Consider the following 20,127-nt stretch of genomic DNA (forward strand, 5'->3'; position numbering starts at 1 on the left):
TTCGAAGCCAAAACACTCATAAATGATTGCGTTGTAAATCTGGGGCGTATGATGGAATAACTGGGTGTTTATTTTAGGGGGAATTGCAGATGGATGCTGAGGTAAGCTTCAAGCTGAAGTATGGATGCCTCAGCTGTGGCGAGCTCATTCCTAGATTGATGGTAGTTTCTTTGGAAAAGGGTTCTGTGTAGTGAACGCCTCTGCAGCATTTCTGTTTCTGTGGTTTTTTTTCACTGTTGAAGTTTAAGTATTATTGATATCTGAGTAGTGGGAGTTCATCCTATAACAACAATAAACTGAAACTTGAGTTTTTATTGTTGGATATGAGAGAAAATTGCGTAGATATTGCTTACTGTTGTACGTTTATGACCTCTGACTTGCTGTAAAGCTGTTTTTAGACCATGTCAAGTTAATCAAACAGTTGGCTCATCCTCAAATTTTCAGTTACATCCTGGGTCCTGGGCTTAAGAAAACAATACTAAACCTTAAAAAATGGCACGTTTAAAATTGAGGGAAAATGAACAACAAATGCACAAAACAAGGAATAATTTATGGCTCTTTTTTAATTGCATGAAACCCGTGCATCATTTCTTTTGTTAATATTCAATGAGGAAAGCAATGCGTGGAAAATTTATTTTATTTATAAAATTTAACACACATCAACAATGTGTGACATATGTGGGTTTAGGTTAATTTGAGCCTTAATTAGCCCTATGCATGAATTCGCATGTGTATGGTTGTCTGTCCTTGTTAGCTCTGTGACAGACTGGCGACCGGGCTACGATGTATCCTGTGTCTCACACTTGGGCAGTTGTGATAAGCTCCAGCCCCTTGGACACTGAACTAGATAAGGGGAAGAAAATGGATGGATTGATGTTAAAACTCATATTTATTACATGAATGAGTTGTTCCAGTATATTTGTTGAAAGTGCAACAAATGAAGACGTAGCTTCTTAGCTTGTACTTATACATAAAAAAGACAGATTTTGTTTTTTGTTTGGACAAAAACAAGTCAAAATCATGCTCAAGTCAATGAGCAGAAAATGTAAAGCACAAAAACAAGCACTGGTTTGATTCTTAAATAAATAACAAAAAGTTAGGTTTTTTTTCTCCATTTGTTAAGAGAAATCTGTGGTGTGACAAAACAATATGTCAACTTACATATAATCAGTCACTCTGACTGCTGGCTCCGAGTAACTGACTGCCTAAGTAGGCAGTCAGCTCGACACATATCTCATTTAACAATACTTAAGCTTACATGTATTTTTTTTTGTCTTTTCAGTGTCTTGAACATTGTGAGGTACAGCAACTGTTTGATACCGTACTACCTGCTATGGTTGATCTTGCACTTAAAGCTCCTCGGCTGTGCACAATGGTAGGTTTTGATTGTTGTCTGTATTTATACCAAATTATTTATTTTAAGGGCTTTGGAAATGTGTAAAGGTCAGGCATTACTAATGAAAGTAGCAGTGTTTAAGGTATGCAGGAAGACGAATAAAAGTGTGGTAAGTTAGCAGGACGGGTTAGATGGTGCATCAACTTATGAGTTACAACTCGCAGCTAATGAATCCAACTCTTTGGTCCATATCAGGAACTGCTTCATTAGAAAAGAGGACTGGGAGAGGAGAGGTCCATGTTCTGCCATCCATTTCATGTGCTATGCTTTTGCACTTAGGAAACTCCACTTACTTTTTGTGAATTCGGTGAACTAAGTTGGGACTTCTGAATTTTAAAATGCAGTCTATCGCTTTAGATTTCCACAAGTATTCCTGTTCCAAGCAAGACACATTGGTAGTGTGGGTTTGAAATCGGCCGCTTTGAACCCCAGAAGGCCTTTTTGCAGTTCACATTACATGGAGATCCATGTCAGAGTTCTTTTAAATGTCATGTCCATTTGTCCTTGTTTCCCTCTTCTGTCATCAATTTTAGCTATCTGAGAATTACAGGATTGGTATTTTTGTAATCACGTTATCTATTTCAGTCTTCAGTATAATTTAATAAAGAGAATTCAGCTCCCACTGCGGGATAGGGGAATCCCTCTAGTTCCTGTTTACGTTGAGAGCCAGGGGCAGAGGTTTAAGTATTATCCACTTTAACTAGAGGATGGAGTTTCTGTTACAAATTCCATTTTAAAGGGCATTATTTGCAGATATTGAATAATGAAGCTTTCTGACTCTCTCAGCTGTGTTTGGCAGTATTAAGCGTCAAGCCTAATATTTATATGTGCGTTATTAGAGCTGGTATTGATCTGCTAACTGGGCAGCCTTGGGAGGCTCTTTAGCCTTAATCAGTGAAGATGGATGGGCCCTGTGTGCCTGACTGAACAAACCTGGGGGAGAGCAAGAGAACTGGGACCTTAATTGCTACCACCCATTTAGCTAATGGAACTCTCAGTGTTTGCTAGATTGCTAAACTAATTATCTATCCTCATTAGCTCTTTAGCCTACACCACTAAACCCATATTACTTTGTCTGTTTTTTTCTGCATCTGTCTTTGTTACTGTAATCCCTTCTCTTACTTTTTGCTTTGTCACTGTAGCATTGGCATTGTATCATCAAATCACTGATTGGATTTTTTGATTTTTCTGTTTTTTTCTCTATTTACAGCCAATTCCTTTACTTAAGTCAAGGATGAATCAGTCTCTGACCCTTTCTCAGGAGCAAATAGCCTGTCTTTTGGCCAACGCCTTCTTCTGCACATTCCCTCGACGCAACTCCCGCAAGTCCGAGTATGGCAATTATCCTGAGATCAACTTCTACAGGTGAAAGCACACAAAACAAAAGAAATCACCAGCAGCCTGCTGTTATTAGTATTTTATACAAAAAAAGGTTTTCCCCTTTAGTGCCCACAATGTTGCTTTGTAAGCCTTTATTTAGAGCAGGACAGAGGACGTCTAAGGTGATTGAACCCTGTTGCTGTTCTACCCTATAACTGAGGATCAAATCCGTCCCTCAGTATCTATAATACATATCAGTAATAGGTTTTTTCTTATAAATTTCAGCTATCTGCCTCAGTGTGATTGTTTTGAGCGACTCTGTTTTTAATGATCCTACCATTCAAATTAAACTAACATCCATCAGGGGGCACTACTGCCTTGAAAACCCTTAATAGATGAATTGTTTTGTTTTTACTTACTTTCTGTTCATATTGTTTCTTGCACATTCAGTGTCGAAATTTACCTTGGCTGCAGTGGTTGGAAAAACAATGAACTGATTTCTGTATGAATGGAGCCACGGTTTGTCATTTGTTTTTAGTTGTTATATTGCAGTTTGTGGTGTAACTGCAAATATCATGTTATCGATTTGAGGATGGGGCTGTGGGCTGAGGATCTTTCTCCATGTTATACCCCATGCGTGGGAGGGAGATCCCAGTAGGAGTGTTAAATTGGAGTTCTTTCTTACAACCTACTCAAAACCAGTGGTGTGTTAAGAAAGCATGGGTTAGCTAATGGAAACAAATTGTTATAATAGACTGTTTTAAAGTGAACACTTGTCTGTGTGTCACTGGCTTCTCATAACTTGAAGTGTCACTTTATTTGTTCTAAAAAAAAAGGAAGTCATGCAACTTTATAGCCTAAACGTATAACAATGATGTGCTGTTGTGCTTTTGCTCCGAACATAACAGGTGTGAAGTGTAGGTGACAGCTGACATTGTAAAGATATAGCAGGTTAAAGTAAACTGCCAGTCTAAATATCTTACTTTCTTACTTACTTTCTTTTTAAGATCTACCTAAATGGAGAGAACGTAATTTTCCACCTTAAAAGAATAAAAACTATTTTTTAAAACGAATTCGGCTTAATGACCGATGATTTTATGTCACAGTGAAGCATCCCTCATCCATAATTCACATGATTCTCTATTCCTTCCTATTGCACTCAATGATCGCCTAATAGGCTTTCAACCAAATTTTGTTTCTCATTTTATGAGCAGTAACCTGTGAATTGTGATGGATCTCTACCTGGATGAGCTACTACGCCATTGATCTGGTTTATCCTATTACAGATGTGGTTACATTTATCTAAGTCACGTCTTCTGTTTATAGTGGCTGTTGTTTTTCCGGAAGTGTATTTAGAAGTTTATCTGAATTGAAAATGATTTTTACTGTTGTGTTTTCCTGCCCAATGTTTTGTTTTGAGTATTGGTAACAAGAAAGAAGAATTTATGTGAAACAGGACAAGAACTGTGGATGACATATGAATTATGACACAAAGCAAAGTTTTGTGTATAACAGAACATAAGAAACTATTACAAAAAGCAAAACTTGTCTGAGTGTGAAAAGTTATGACATGATGACTATGAACAGGTAGCTAATTGAATCGGATAGGCATTTTTTCCAAGTATTTTTCCCCCATTTGATAGTGGCTAGAAAGTTGACATATTGTTTATAGGTGAGAATGGCTGGTATAATTAGATTTTATTACATGCTTTGCAACTTCATGTTTGGACAGTAAGTGCCTCTGTATATCCTGAACACTGTCCAGACAATACCTCAACTCAATTTTCCCCTATTTCCATGAGGCCCTTCTCCTCATTAGTGACATTTGCAATACCTTAGGGTTGTTGCCTGACACACTGAAGGCGTTGGTTCGGTAATACCTTATAATGAGTTCCCATATTCTTTGCAGAACATGAACATTTAGTGCTATGAATTTTGACATTCTCTGCTATCTACATGGGCTCTAATTGCTGGTCATTTTCAGATGGAACAAATAAATTTTTCAGTTTATTGTATACGCTGCCTCTTGCTTTATTGATATACTGCTGCCAAATATCAACATTTGTATTCATTTTAGGCGTTTAATGGATTCCCGCTCCAGTTTGACTCACCAGAGTGACTAGTTCATCGCTCGTCATGGTGGTGTTTGTCAAAATAAATTGGAAAATAAATGAACTTGCTGTGGAGAAAAAGAAATTCAAAGGTGGAAAATGGATATTATTAAAATGGAATAATCTTAGCATAACACACAAAATCTGCCCACAAACAACTCTTTCATGTTCAGGAGTTGAACAATCAAAATGGGCACACAGGTACATCTTTGACCCCTGATGGTTCTTATCTGTATCTGATACCATGATGCCATGACATTGCCTAGCAACTAGCTGCTAACAGGTTAAAATGACCCATTGGTAACATTTATGTGTAGACTGTGAAACAATGTAGAAGTGCCTTAAAGCCTCCATTCTATCTGAAAGCCACCAGATGGCGATAGCTGTAGTTGAGAAAAAAAAAGACTTCTGGTCCTGTAGAAGTCTACGAAAGAGCGGCTTTCTGATCTGACCTTTGTAAACACTGTTGATCTGAGTTTATGGCCTCAGTCACTCATTTTTTGATCATATTGAATAAAAATTCATTTGAATTTGTAAATCTTCATTATATTATGTTTTAAAACTGGAGGCTTATCTGTGCTATGAAAACACATGTTTACTGGCTAATAGACTGTTAATCACAAGTCATTATCCAATGAGTGTGCGTTTTCACAGTCAGACGCAAGGCAATAGCAGAAACACTCAATTTCATCTTTCAGTCGAATTCCATTTGGTTTTTTTTATATAAGGCTAAATTACCACAACAGTCACCTGAAGGTGCTTTATATTGCCAGGTAAACCCCCATAATAATACAGGGAAAACTGCAAACAGTCAGACCATTCCCTATGAGCAAGCACTTGGCGACAGTGGGGGGAGAAAAACAGCCATCTGGTTCGACCAGTTGAGGGTGAATGAAGAGAAAATGTGGAAGAGAGCCAGAGATCTTCAAAACAGGACTTCAGCAACCATGGGCTGAATCCACCTTTTATACTGTCTATATATTTATTCCCTTTATCACCTTATAAAAGCACAATATGATTTGAATTCAGGCAATAACATCTCATTCATATCAATATAACTTGATTTATGCATCTTAGACTATATAGACAAAGTACTGGTCACCTACACATCACATCTACAGGAGCTGCTTGACAGTGGAAACTTATGCCATGAAGCTTCTGCCGCACAGTTTTTGTACTAATGTCAGTGCCAGCGGAGGTTTGCACTGTAGTTACTGAGTCAGCAGAGTGTTGGGAACCACTTTGCGCCCCAGCACTTGGTGATCCCACTCTGTAGCTTTACATAGTCTCCTGCTATCTGCATGAATTCCTAAATATTTCTTGTTGTTATAGTATTATACAGCAAATAACTCCCTCCTCTAGTTCAGAGTATTATGCATCTGCTCTGTCTTTAAGGTTCGATAGAATTATTTTACAAATCCTGTCATCCTACTAATTATCTTTGATTTGGTCCATATAACCTTCAGCTGCCTTATTTTATCTAAACCATAATTGCACTTTCAGTGTCATCTGTGTGTCATCTGTTTGAGGGCACGATATCTGTGTCTGTAATGATGTAAGTATTGATTTTAGTTGCAGCGTTGGCTGTTTCAGACCACTTGGGTCTGCCTTCACTGTCAGTATTTCTGCCTAGAGCAAAATACAGGAAAGGCCAAGAGAGGGGGAAAAAAGTCTTTGTGTTTCTGAGGAAACGAGACGAGACAACCGCTGCAGTCTAAAATGGGTCCTGGATCGTTACACGCCCTCCCCTTCTCGCAGTAATTGAGGGAGTGTCCGTCACTTAGCTTATCGGTTACACTAACGCTCTGTCTTGGGCAAACAGAGCAGCAAGCAATCTGCTGATTGCTGTTTTGGCAGAACTGTCGAGATTTGTCCTCTGTTAAGTGATGGATAGATTCAAGGAAGAGGATAGAAAGCAGAAGACTTGTCATTTTATGGCTTGTCTTTTCCTGGGTTTGAGAAGAAAATGACATAGGGAATTCCAATAACAGTTTGGTCAACAATGAAGGCTCATTAGTAAGAAATAAATACCCGTTTTTGTTTTTAAGTCATTGTGAGATGGTCTACCTTGTTTGCAAGAAAATAGCTGAACAGGTTATGGCAAAACTGTCAGAAATATTGTCTCCATATGCACTTTATGCAGTAGGTACGGTTATAGACGACAAGAACCAACTAATTACTGTCCTTAAATGAAAATTGCTGCAGTATATTTTGTAACAAAATCCTTCATAATTAGTAGTCCTTCTTTCTCAAGTGCGGTATAATTTGTGGCTATACTGTAAATCCCACTGTAATTTACTTGTTTCACTTACACTTTCTCATAGTAATGTTGTCCTCCAGGATACATTATGCCAAATTAACACTGACTAAAGGAACTGATGGGGTGAAGGGGTTCACAGAGGATGAGTAAGGTGCTGTGTAAGAAAATAGTGTAGAGAAAACCAAAACTGACATGAAAAAATTATCTTAAATAAATAGCTTTTTTTTCTTTACTCACAGTAAGGCTTTTAGCAAATTACCTTTTCATTTAATTTGTTCCCTCTGTTTTTATTTCTTTACCGGTCTGAGCAGAAAGTGGTGGGAGGGAGAGATGCTGAACTATGGTTAGTCATCAGCTTAGGTCGCTTTTAATGGAGGGAGTGTACTAGAATGGGGGTGATTTAAGCTTTCCATCCAATGCTCTCTCCATCCCTCCACCCTAGTTTAATAGTAACTGAAAAACTGAAACGGGGCCTCAGGCAGTGCCGTTGTATGAAGGATGAGGGTAGATGGGAGAGACATCATGCCAGTTTGAAAGCGTGACTTCACTCATGTTCCTGTTGTGCAGTGAGCTTTAGATAATAAATGAGTGAAACATTAATGCCTCTCATCTTCTAAAATGTAACACATTATTTAATGTCAAAAATACAGGTGCTATTATAAAGTTTTGGAACTTGCCCCATAAAAATCTAAAATTAGACCTGAATTAGATTTGGCTTCATGTTCCATCGTAAATATTCTGGAAAGGTTATGCTTTCAGCATTGCTGTGGAAGTGTTGCTGTGATGACTTGCACTTCTACATCCCCTCCCGTTGGTCTACTGGATAGTTGGATGGATAGCACAATGCCAAGTGTCACCATTCAATTTGTTTGACTGTTTATATGCCTGAACGGCATACAGACACTACTTTGAAGGGGAGATACTGTACATTTTACTCTTTTTTTCAGAAGTTGTATAAACCTTTTCATGTAGTGTTTTAAATTAAGTGTTTTTTAACTCAGACATGCATTTTCTTTTGGTTTCAGGTTGTTTGAAGGTCCTTCACCAAGAAAAATTGAGAAATTGAAAACTCTGCTGTGTTACTTCAGGAGAGTTACACAGACTAGTAAGCAATGAAAATAACTAACATAATGTTGTAGAAGTTGTTGCGCTTCCCTGTCTTTCAGTTGAATAACCTTTTGTCTGCTTTATTTTTAAGCACCCAAGGGTCTTGTTACATTTACAAGACAAACACTAAACAATCCACCAGACTGGGAAAGGTAATAATTACTTCTCTGGTTCCTTATGAACATAATAAACTAATGAAGTGCATTTAAAATAAATTATCTTGCGATTCATGGCATACTCTGTCCAAAACAAATAGTATATTCTGCATTCTGTGAAGGCATATAATTGTTGTAGGGGAGTAATTGTTATTTTAACACGAAGTAAAACCCTGAAATTCTATCAAAGTTTCACTAAATCTTTCCTGAATAACTCTGAAGTGTGTTGATTTTGTCTGAGTGGGATAGTGACCATCAACTCCTCATAGCTTCTTTGGTGCTCATGTGCACAGATAATTGCCATTATATAAATTCCTACAATGAAAGTAGTAGTAGGACAGTGTTTTTAAAGGGTGGATTTGAAAGAGTAAAGGGCCCCAATGTGGATGAGAAGTCCACATGAATGTTGAAGTGTTTGTAATCGTTGGTTTTTTTTTCTCCCCTTTTTTTTGTCCAGCTCTCAGACTCAGCTGACACGCCTGCATATCACTTGTGAAGGGACAATTGAGGAACATGGATATGGAATGCTCCAGGTAGGAATGTTTTACCACACACTAAGCACACAGTTTTACCTCTGACTTCAGTAATTAAATACTTTCATGTCATCCATGTCTTGTTAAAAATATCCAAAGCACTTCTTAACAGCATCTTTTCTCTTTTAATGTGAGAATTTTAATTTTAAATACAAATAGTATTCTGCAGTTTTTTACTGTGGTTACACCTAATGAGTATGATTCTGTCAATCAGTCTATTTTTCTTGTTTAAAAAGTAAAAATATGACCTTCAGCTTTAAACCAGTTGTATGATTTTTGTGCATATCAATGCAAGTTATTGAATCTCTGTCTGCAGTGACTCACCCCATCTTCTTACCCCCCTTGTTGTTTCTGTGTAGCGGCCGCATTTATTTTACTCTAGTTGACAGCTGATGTATACACATGAGTAGCTCCGAGTGGCAAGGGTGGAGGAGAGGACCCTGGAGTGGGGGATGAGGGAGAAGGAGGCACACAGAGACAAAGATGACGTCGGGGATCCATCTCACTGGGGTGACCCAGTGAGCTTGGAGTCCTGTAGGTGGATTGATGGCTACCTCAGCAGGCTGGATATTGGTTGTGTGTTGAGTTTTGATAGGGCAGAGCGAGCTGTCATCCTGTCGGGAGGTGAGATTGAAGGGTGGGGGGTGAGGTTAGGGGTAAACCAGTGAAGGTGAGGAGTTGAGTGGCTGGTTAGAAAACATACACAAACCCACTGTCACACAGATTGACGTAGCTGTGGGCCACTGAGCAGAACCTTCACCCCTGACAAGCTGTTTAAATATCCGCATTGTGATTTGAATGGGATGTTCTCTTATGCGTGCCACAAAAACAAGATCTGGTCTTTCAAGGCATGAAGCTCAAGCACCACACTGAAAATACTTCCCCAAAGAAGCATGAGTCCTAGAAATAAGCACAAACATATCGGTTATTGGTATGGATTTATCTTATTTCAACAAATCCCTGGGCTGTTTTTTAAAATTTTATTTCTTGGACTCTATTCAGTGTAGATCTTGAACTTTGTGGGTAACAGAGAGGATTTTGAAATGTGGAAAATGTCATTAATATCAGTCCAGACTAGGGATGGGTATCGTTTAGGTTTTATCCGATACCGGTGCCAAATCGGTACTTTTGAAACGGTGCCGGTGCTCAAACGGTGCTCAAACCGGTGCTTAAAGAATGGAAAAAACACAAACTTTGTCCTAAACCTCTCATGTTTAACTGTTTTCCACTTTTTCTTTGGTCATTTTAGCCTTTTTAGCCAGGGTGAAGGGAGTATCTGCCATCAAACAAGAGGACAGCCGCATGTAGCTATGATGATGTTTGCTAGTTCACCTTACGTGCATTAATGTAATAACGTGGTTAGCCTACTCAATGTAAATTAGCTACTCACGCAGAGAAGAACGGCTGCTGCTGCCACCATCATCCGTCATCATTTCTGCTACACTGGCAGGGCTAGGGGCCAGGACTCTCCTCTTCGTGTTTTTGGGGGATGTTGCATAACAGGTAACCCACCCGCAGTAGATGTGCTCGGTGTGAGGTCTCGCAGCAAGCTATCAAATACGGCGCATTTCTGGGCTTTTAAAAAAAACGCTATGCGTCGCCAGGTGTTTCATCAGATTTCAGGTGTTACCTCCTTTGACAGTATCACAGTATCAGCTTAAAGCACTTGTTGCTGCTGAGTTTGCATATTTTGCTATGAAGTACAGCCAGACTTTTGACCGCTTCGCCTTGGACATTTTTAATCTGTAGCTCTGCTCTAACAGAACGTACGTACCTGGGCCCGCCTACTATCCTCGGAAACGTAAAATGATTGGCTAGAATCTAAAGTGTATCACAGCTCAGGAAAAAAAAAGCACCGAAATAAAGCACCGAAATGTGCGCTGCTTTTCGGTCTGGTTACTACCGTTTATGTCAGAACCGGTACCCATCCCTAGTCCAGACTGTTATTTTGGTCATTTCATATCATTATATATGTATTTTTTTTAGCTGGATTGGGTTGAAGTTTTTTAAGACTGAAAAACATGGTCATGTGACTGCAAAAGAAGCCTGACTCATCACCACTCCACCACCGTGCTTGACATGGTTTGAGGTGTTTCTGCTGAGAAGCTGTGTTGGTTTCATCAAACATCTCCAAAGGACATTGTTCAACAAGTCTTGGTGTTTGTTCAGATCCAACTTGGCAAACCTACACTGTGCTGCCATGTTCTTTGCAGAGAGAGAGAAGAGGGTTTCCCTTGGCAACCCTTCCATACTATTGTCTTTTTCTAATTGTATTGTCATGAACTTTCATTTTTAACATGGTAGCTGAGGCCTGTAGAATCAGAGCTGTAGCACTTTTCTTTTCTTTACCTGACTGTATATTGATTCTCAGGGTTTGTGACTTTAGATTGTGACACTAGGAGTTGGTGTCAAATTGGTTTGGTTGTAGTTTTTGACATAACTCAAATATGTTGTTCAGTCTTAAAAATTTCAGATGGACAAGTCCTTTACTTTTAGTAAGTTATAAAAGATGCAACTGGATAAAACGCAGATAAAGTTGGCAGACTGCTGAACAGCAATGACCTTTTATTGGCCGGTTCCTTTTTCTCTTTGTTGAATAAACACTGAATAGATAATGAATAGTGAGGCCTCTTAGAAAATGCAAAACTCAGACATGTGGGAAATCTGCACACATTCATGCACTGTAGATTTGAAGTACATCTTTAGACTTCATGGGTTGTGTTCTGTTACAATTTCCTGATTGGATTATTTCCATGCAGGAAGGATCATTGCAATGATCTTTATAGATTTATCTGATATAAATGGCCACAGTGGACAAAAGGATAGATAATGAGACACTAATTGAAGTATTTGTTTAAATAACAGGAGTGACAGTGACAGAATTTCACAAATTCTCTCATTTATACTGATAGGTCAAAGGGCAGTATGTCATACCGTACATGTCATGTCATGCAACAAACCAAATAGAAATCTGTATTTTTTTAAATAAATGTTAATTTCAAGTTTGAGGCCAAACAAATGTCCTTCTTTTTTTCTTTTCTTTTTCTTTTTTTTTTTTTTTGTATTTCACTAGGTGGACTTTGCCAACAGGTTTGTAGGTGGTGGAGTCACAGGACATGGACTGGTCCAAGAAGAAATCAGGTTCCTTATCAACCCTGAACTCATTATCTCTCGCCTCTTTACTGAAGCTCTTGAATACAATGAATGCCTCATCATCACAGGTGTGTAGTTTCTTTCTTTTTCTCACACAAACATATGTATTTTTAAGTCTTGAGGCTTTGATTTGTATGACATTTTTACTGGGAACTTGATCACTGCAATCTATTTTTTTTTTTTTTTTTTAGTTAAAGAAAAAGTGATTTCATGTTTTGGGGTTGTTTTCAGATGGATAAGAAGGTTGTCTCCCTGCTCTTTCTGCCTGGGGAATGGGTCCTGACTTTTGTTTGTGCTTACAGTATGTGCTGAAAAGTTTTCTTGGAGTCACTGAGCAGGACGCTGTAAGAGTCACCATGTGGGGACTTTGTTGTCCTCCAGGGGATCTCCATGCTCACCTGGGCAACAACAATGAGAGCCTGATGAGCATGATCCTCCGGAGAGTCCATTTATTAGTTAGAACCTCTGATTCAGAAGGAACAGTGTGGTTTCAACCTGGTTGTCAAACACTGGAAAAGGTCTTGATCATCTCAAGGGAGTTTGACTAACGGTTTTCCCTGGGATGTCCTGTGGGATGTTTTTCAGGAGTATTGTGTATTTGGCCTCTTGTTTTGGGCTATAGCTAAGTGAAAGCATGCTATGCATTGCTGCCACTTAGTTGGGCTTGTTTGTGGTGGGGTTTGGGCTCTGCCAGGTCTGCCCTTTGTCACTGGTTGTCTTCATAACTTTCATGGGTAGAATTTTGAGGCATAGCCAAATAGCGGCTTGTCTCTAGCTTGAGGGCCTCAGAATCACCTCTTTGCTTTTTGTGAATGAGGTGTTTTTTTTAATTCAATGACTAATGGCCTCCTGGTCATACTGGACTGGTTTGCAACTGAATGTGATATGGTGGGAATGAAATTGGCAAGTCAATTTTGAGATAGTAGTTGTTGGCTGGAAATGGGTGGAGGGCTCACTCAGTGCTCACTCCACTTGCTGTCTCGAGTAGAGGAGCTGTGCAGCGTTCGGTACAGTGTGATCTGTGGTGGTGGTGAAGAGACGGCAAAGCTATCAATTTACTGGTTGATCTACATCCCTACTCTAATAAGTCAGTAGCTTTAGCTAGTGACTGAAAGAGTAATTTTGTGGACATAAGTGGGGGAAGTGAGCTTCTTCCGAAAGGGCTCTCCTATAAAGATAGGATGAGGAGTCATTTAGGAGGGGCTCAGTATTGAGCTGCTATAGTACCTTTACATATCAAAGGACATGGTCGAGGTGGTTTAGACATCTGACTAAGATACTTACAGGCACCTTCTACAGGTATCGCCTACCAGGAGAGGATGTGGCGGAGTCAGGACGTGCTTGAGAACTTACATCTGTTGGTTGGCTGTTGGTGTCCCCCTTCTATACCGCCTTTCAGAGCTTGAGGAGGTGGTTAGGGAGAGGAAAATCTAGAGTACTGATCCTGCAACATAGAAATATTGTCATAAAATGGATGGATAGATGGATAGATAGATTTATTGATTGTGTAATAATACTTGAGTATCAATGCAAGCTGTCCCCTTATGTAATGTACATGTACTGGATTGTTTCAAGTAGAAAGTAAACACTATTACAAAACATATAGAACCACTAGACACTGATATATGGTGTAACCAGACTATAAATACTCTACATTTAATTTATCTTCATGCCATGGGGTATATAGGCTATTATTTGGCAATTATTCCTTGGTATTGTGTTGGCTTTCCTCTTTCTCCAATAGAAACTAGACACATCTATGTATCTCCCATGCCTTTCTAGTATTACATTTTGGTTCAAACCGGTGTTTCGTCCATCACTGAGTTATTTTCTCCTGTTCATTGAGCTCTTTGTGTTTATTGGGCTCCATTTATTTTTGCCCTCATACTTCCTTCCAGTCCGAAGGTAAATCCATTGCATTGATTCAGATGGGACTGCTTGGTTATCTTTCATTTCTCCCAAGCAGAATTGCTCTATTTTTCAACCTCCAACTCAGTGTTTCGGTTATTCTTTCCTCTCATTTGCCTCCCTCTTGCAATTCTGGTCATCCTACCTTTTCTTTTTTCTTTTCCATGCCTCACATCTCGACAGTGTCAACAGAAAGAAGTATGTGCAGATTAAGATATGCAGACGTGTGGAAAAAATATAAACACTTACTTTGTTTTACTGTTTTGATGCTTTTATTTCATAAAATGATCATTTTGAGACATTATGCTGTTTGATAAATTCATCTTTTTGGCATGAGAATATATCTTTTTGACTTAAATCGCTCAAAAATGCCTGCTATTGATTGATTCTGTTTTTTTGTAAGGTGACACAAATCTGAAAAAAATTAAAATACATTTGCATTGTCGGATGTCCCTCGGCATACTTTATATGCTTGTTATTTTGGTCGGTTGAAAAGTAGAAAAAACAAATAGGATGACGTTCATGCTGCTGGACCACTTTACCAAAGAAACACACACAATGGAAAAAAAAAACGAACTCTGTCAGCAAGCCAATCGTTGTCTGTTTTTATGTGGCGCCATGTTGTCTTCCTTGAAATTCCTATCTCTCCCCAGTGACCTTCAGGTGGTTAGTCACTGTCCCCCTCTTTCCCTCCCCTTATAGTGCTTCCCTCCCTCTTCCATCCTCCTCCTCTCCACTTAACTTTATTACATTTGGACAGAAAGAATTTATAGCCCAACTAAGGTCATTGCTGCACTAATGGAATGGGCCAGTTATGCCATAGATTCATTAAAATCTTCAGTATTCCTTGCACGAATGCTGTGTTTCCTCTTAAAGTCCCATTTCTCTTGCTAGACTCTTTTCTCTTTTGTCGAGTTGATCATATTTCTTCATCTTTAGCGATGCCCTAGCACAAGTCTTCAAGTGCATCTGGAACTTTAATGTCAGAGTACTTGTAAAACAAAACTCAAGTCTAAGTTTGAATGCCCACTGGCGTTTTACACCGGAAGACAAGGTCTGCGATGCAATCTCCTGATGGACGTCAGCATAGCGGGATGCCATTATGGGCGGTTGCCAGACTGAAGTGGCTCAAGGTGAATAGAGAGGAGGAAGAATTTTGGTGGACACAGTGATATGGGCAGCCTGTTCTTTGACGTTAGGAGTCGCTGGTGTTGTGGAAAGCACTTTAATTGCAGTGCTGGACCTGCAGTGGCACAGTATCCTTTAAAGCAACTGCTCCTTTTGTTTGCACAGCCAGTGCCTTACTAGAAAACGCAATTTCTGTGGAAACCAAAAAAGTTTTATATGTAATGCAGAAAAAAATGTACATTAAAAATTTTTTATTAAATATTTGCAAAATTATCCATAATTGCTGGTTTTTGTTCTAGTGGCTTCTGCCCATTAACTTAAGAAACACTTTCTCATACTCTGCTCATACAACTTTAGTTCACATGTTTAACTTCTACTCTTCAACAAAGTGTAATATAACCACATCATTCCTAATGTATGGAGCCTTTAAGGGGCAGCCTTTTCAGAAAGAAGCATAGGTGTATTATTCTAACCCTTAGGACATAACCCTAGGTGTTACAAAGGACTCAATCTCTTAAAAACACGGGTGTGTCAGTAATTAATTTTTGCTTGTTCTGTTCTTACATTTTCTCCCAGTTGTAGCTCAAAGCTTTTCATTTAAAACCCCATAGCAGATTACTTATTAAATCAGTGGGCTTTATTCGTGACAATTCAATATAAGCTGATACTCTGTATGCTCATGTGGAGCATAGAAAGCGCTAAATTTGATTTTAGAACCTGCTGTGTGCTTTGACTGCTGAGCAATGAGTAATATTGTATTTCCCTTGTCTTATACTGCAGGAGCTGAACAATACAGTAAATACTCTGGCTATGCTGAGAGTTACAAATGGGTGGGTATCCACAAAGACGAGACACCCAGGTAATTTTTTCTCTCCCCTCCATAGGATTATTTTTGTGTTTGTTGGTACTTGTGCTGATATTTTAAATGTAAAATCTTTCTTTCATTCCCAGGGATGACTGGCAGAGAAGATGTACAGAGATTGTGGCCATTGATGCTCTTAAATACAGGCACTTCCTGGAACAGTTTCTGCCCGAGAAGATGACCAGAGAACTCAACAAGGTGAGGGAAGATTTAGTTCAGCGGTTCTTTTTCCAAACATGTTTGTGAAAGGTGGCAAGAAACCTATAAAGTGCTGCTCTAATTTGTAGTACCTTTTTAAAGGTGTCAGTGCGATGGTGCCGAACACGGCCGATGTTATATTGTTTTTGATAAAATGTTCACTACCATGAGCTTTGACATTTTGTCTGGTACAGCTGCTAAAATCTAAGTGATATGTAAAACCGCTTAACTGCTAAATACTACATATCTCTCAATAGTATTACTCCCAATTTACTGCAGTTTTTTTCTTCACATGACTAAGAAAAATATATATTATGCACTTTTTTAACGGACTTTTTTCTCTTCTCAGTCGAGTAAATGCTTTATTGCATATTTTTATATTTGCTTATGGTTCAGCCTGAGGGTTAACACTTGCCCCCACATTATACATTAATGTGATTTTAATTAATTTTAATAGACTCTGAGAGATCATAGAAAAGACAGTACTGTTTGTTTGTCTTCCCCACTCTTACATCCTTCTCCCTCTTTTGTTTTCGTTCCAGGCATACTGCGGATTCCATCGAAATAATGCCAACAGGAAGCACCTCTCTGCAGTGGCCACAGGCAACTGGGGCTGCGGAGCTTTTGGCGGAGACACACGGCTCAAAGGTATAATTGGATGATTTATGGCAACAAAATCTATAAACTAGGCTAGCATCTGTGTCACATTTCTTACGTTAAAAATTTAAGGCTGGATTCCCAAGACTGCAGTGAATATCAGTAGCTCAAACTTGATCACGGCATCTCCCAGTCAGTAGAGCCCCTGCTGAAGGACTTTCAGCATTTATGTAGCTAATGGTGTACGACAATTTCCAAGATGCTGTTTCTCTCAAGCCTCTCTAGTCAATTAGAAGCTCTCCCAGGGTGTCACTCTCCTGTCCCTTTTCAGTCTTTTATAGATCATCTGACACATTTATGTTTTCCATTAAATGGGCGATTGATTACAGAGAAAGACGACCATAAATCCAGCTGATGCTGGTCTCAGTTTGCTTACACAACATCAGTCTTCATAAGCAGGGAGACCCTTACTGTTGTTTTTTGGCCAATTGTGTGTTGGATGTGCAGAGTTTTCTGTATGCCTAAATTCATGGCGCATGTACCCTGTTTTTGCTGTGCACATCAGTGCTTTAAGGCTGTGCTTCTGGACTGTTGGATTTAAAACTGAAGCTGCTAATTTCCTCTGCAGCATGCTATGAATAGATCCCCTGGACTTCACATAGTCCCCGAGGATGATATTAGCTTCCGGGGGGCCCCGCCCATTAGCTCCAGTGTTAGCATAGTTGGTATTTTTGGAAGCTAATAACTGTATTTTACATGAAAGTCCAGGAGCTGACTTGAGATGTGGTATTTACATAACACTAGTCGGGTATTTTGAAGTAAAGATTACAGAGCTTTTGCAAATGATGTCATTAATCTGAACTGTATAACCATTCTGTTAAATATTTAAAAATCATGAAACCTAATTTGCAGGAGCTCAGAGACTGAATGCTGTTTACGAGGCTATTCTACCAACACTGGATTATTTACTCCACTAATACAAATTGCCACTCATGTTCTTTTATGCCACAGGCTGTACGTTATCTGGCTTATTGACCAATTATTTAGTCTGTCATGCTTTTCAGCGCTCAATTACACCTTTATAGTTTTATATTCTGGAATGTTGTCGCCTGAATTTTCGTCTTGAAATTCGCCTTCTCTCTTTTTCAGCGCTGATTCAATTCATGGCAGCAGCAGAGGCTGGGCGAGATGTGGCGTATTTCACATTTGGAGATGCTCAGCTGATGAAAGATGTTCATGAAATGCACGCTTTCCTCACCGAGAGTCGGGTCACCGTTGGTAAGATTCACACAAAAGACGTTTGTGGCTAAGCTGTGGTCACTCAGTAGAATTATTAGAAACAGGAACTTTTTGCTTTTGTACCTCAAGGGAGGTTTTCCTTCTTGGTGTCATTACAGTACTGTGTGTATAAATAACAGCACACACTCCATGGGTATGTTAAGGTACTCTACCATATGGGCCATCTCCCCGCTCCTCAGCCCATCCATTCAGCCTGAGCCGCAGAGTGGATTACTGCCTAAACTGGCCCCGGCCTCTTCCCTCTCCCTCTCTTCATTTTTCTTCTGTTGACATTTATTGAAGCCTTTCAGAGAAATTCCCCTCTAGCCATCCATTTCCTAAAGTGGAGCTACAGGGGGGGGGGGGTTGCAGTATGCGAGTGCGTATGTGCGCTTGCTTTATAAATGAGCCCGAGTACACCTTCATTTTTTTTTTCTTACCTGCTTGAGTGTCTGTTTCTCTCGTTCACGATTCGTTTGTGCTTTTGGTCCTATTCTCTTAAATCCCGTCTTCCTTACATGTTTCTTGACCGCGTCCCTTTTGTCTCTCCTCCACCTCTCTTCCCCTCTCTCCACCACCCTTTTTTTACCCTCACAGGGCAGCTGTACGACCTTTTAAACCAGTACTTCAACGAGGTGTGCAAGAATTGTCACACGACACGACCTGACGTCAGCCTCTACAGATTCATCTATGAGACAGTCTCTTCCCCAGCAGCCTCCGACACCTTGAACACTGCTAAGGATTCTGGGATGTCTCCTGTGACTTCAGACTCTCATTAACAGGAAAACAACTGTAACCTAATCTTACCTCCCTTCTCCTTTCACACTTTGTAAAAGAGGCAGTGTGCCCTTAGTATTGTGGTTACGGTCACTTGTTTTCCCTCCCTCTCTCTCTCACACACACACACACACACACACACACACACACACACACACACACACACACACACACACACACACACACACACACACACACACACACACACTTTAAGTTTGTGATCCAAACATGCAAGCTATCAAAACACATTTCTGCCTTTCTCACTGGTGGTATTATAGGAATCTCATAGTACGGCACCAAATGTGGTGACTTTTTTCAGAGACTTATAGCAATAGTAAATCCTGGTTGCTGTTCTTTCTTTAGTCCAGATGTAATGTGGAGGGTTTGGTTTTTTTGTTTTTATTTTACACACTAAATACAAATATGCCCAAATATTCATCATATGCATGGTTGTGAACAAATTTCACTATTGATAATCCAGGACATGATAATCCTCCGTGGTTATCGTGTCTTGTATTGTGTTTGCTACACTTTCTGGATGAGTTGTGTTCTCTACTTACTGTACCCGGGCTATGGTGAGGTGCCTGAATGAGATGCCATTCTGTAGTCTATGCATGGGTAACATTTATTTATCAAATATTCTACAAATATATGCTGCTCTTTTATATCCTGTCTGATACCGAAGTGTAACATACATATTGTCCTTAAGGCATATTTTACTATGGATCACAACAATCAAAATGATCACTAGTAATGTAAATCATCTCAAATTAAACATACAGGAAATTTAAGCTCACAGTCTAGACGTTTCATTTTACTCTGAACAACTTCATTTGCTACATACAGGGGGATTGAATAAAGTTAAAATGGCACGAACAATATTTTTGTTATATGTTTTTACACAACATTTATTTTGGGGATCACGTTTTCTATTATTTACTGTGTTTTCTGATTGGCAGTGTGGATTCTATTTAATGGGTTTGGTTACATTAAAGCCTGTGAGTATTGCATAGAACTGTAATTTAGGCTTTTAGGTTGTACGTTTTATTATAATTTCTTAATAAAAGTATGACATGTATTTCTCTGCTCTGCGTTGCGTTTCCCTGCTCAAATAAACACGGTTCACTGAATAAAGTGATCGCCACAATGTGAAATTTAGGCGCAATGATTGAACCGAAAATTCTTTAAAGAGGTCGTTCTGTAGTGTAACATTATGTAGTTTCTATACATCAGGGTAATGTAATTATCCATCAAAAATAACAGATTTTGCTGCAATCTCGGGGCTTCGTCCAGTTTGGAACAGTGTCTTGGCACTGCACTTCACTGTCACTTAATTTCATGAAA

The 20,127-nt window shown here is 39.3% G+C and overlaps 1 protein-coding gene across 2 annotated transcripts in view; it reads left to right on the top strand.

The window, feature by feature from the left end:
- Positions 1 to 19,861, top strand: part of parga (poly (ADP-ribose) glycohydrolase a) — a 28,380-nt gene extending 8,519 nt beyond the window's left edge. For both annotated transcript variants that reach the window (XM_026189990.2, XM_026189991.2), the window contains exons 8-18: positions 1,283 to 1,375; positions 2,607 to 2,761; positions 8,113 to 8,192; positions 8,286 to 8,346; positions 8,807 to 8,882; positions 11,956 to 12,103; positions 15,852 to 15,930; positions 16,023 to 16,131; positions 16,674 to 16,779; positions 17,878 to 18,006; positions 18,604 to 19,861. In XM_026189990.2, coding sequence (XP_026045775.1) covers positions 1,283 to 1,375; positions 2,607 to 2,761; positions 8,113 to 8,192; positions 8,286 to 8,346; positions 8,807 to 8,882; positions 11,956 to 12,103; positions 15,852 to 15,930; positions 16,023 to 16,131; positions 16,674 to 16,779; positions 17,878 to 18,006; positions 18,604 to 18,785 — 1,218 coding nt within the window. In that variant the 3' untranslated portion in view covers positions 18,786 to 19,861. The remainder of the gene's footprint in view (positions 1 to 1,282; positions 1,376 to 2,606; positions 2,762 to 8,112; positions 8,193 to 8,285; positions 8,347 to 8,806; positions 8,883 to 11,955; positions 12,104 to 15,851; positions 15,931 to 16,022; positions 16,132 to 16,673; positions 16,780 to 17,877; positions 18,007 to 18,603) is intronic.
- Positions 19,862 to 20,127: the final 266 nt, after the last annotated feature.

The sequence above is a fragment of the Astatotilapia calliptera genome, chromosome 13, assembly GCF_964374335.1.
Source record: "Astatotilapia calliptera chromosome 13, fAstCal68.1, whole genome shotgun sequence".
NCBI classification, from domain to species: Eukaryota; Metazoa; Chordata; class Actinopteri; order Cichliformes; family Cichlidae; genus Astatotilapia; species Astatotilapia calliptera.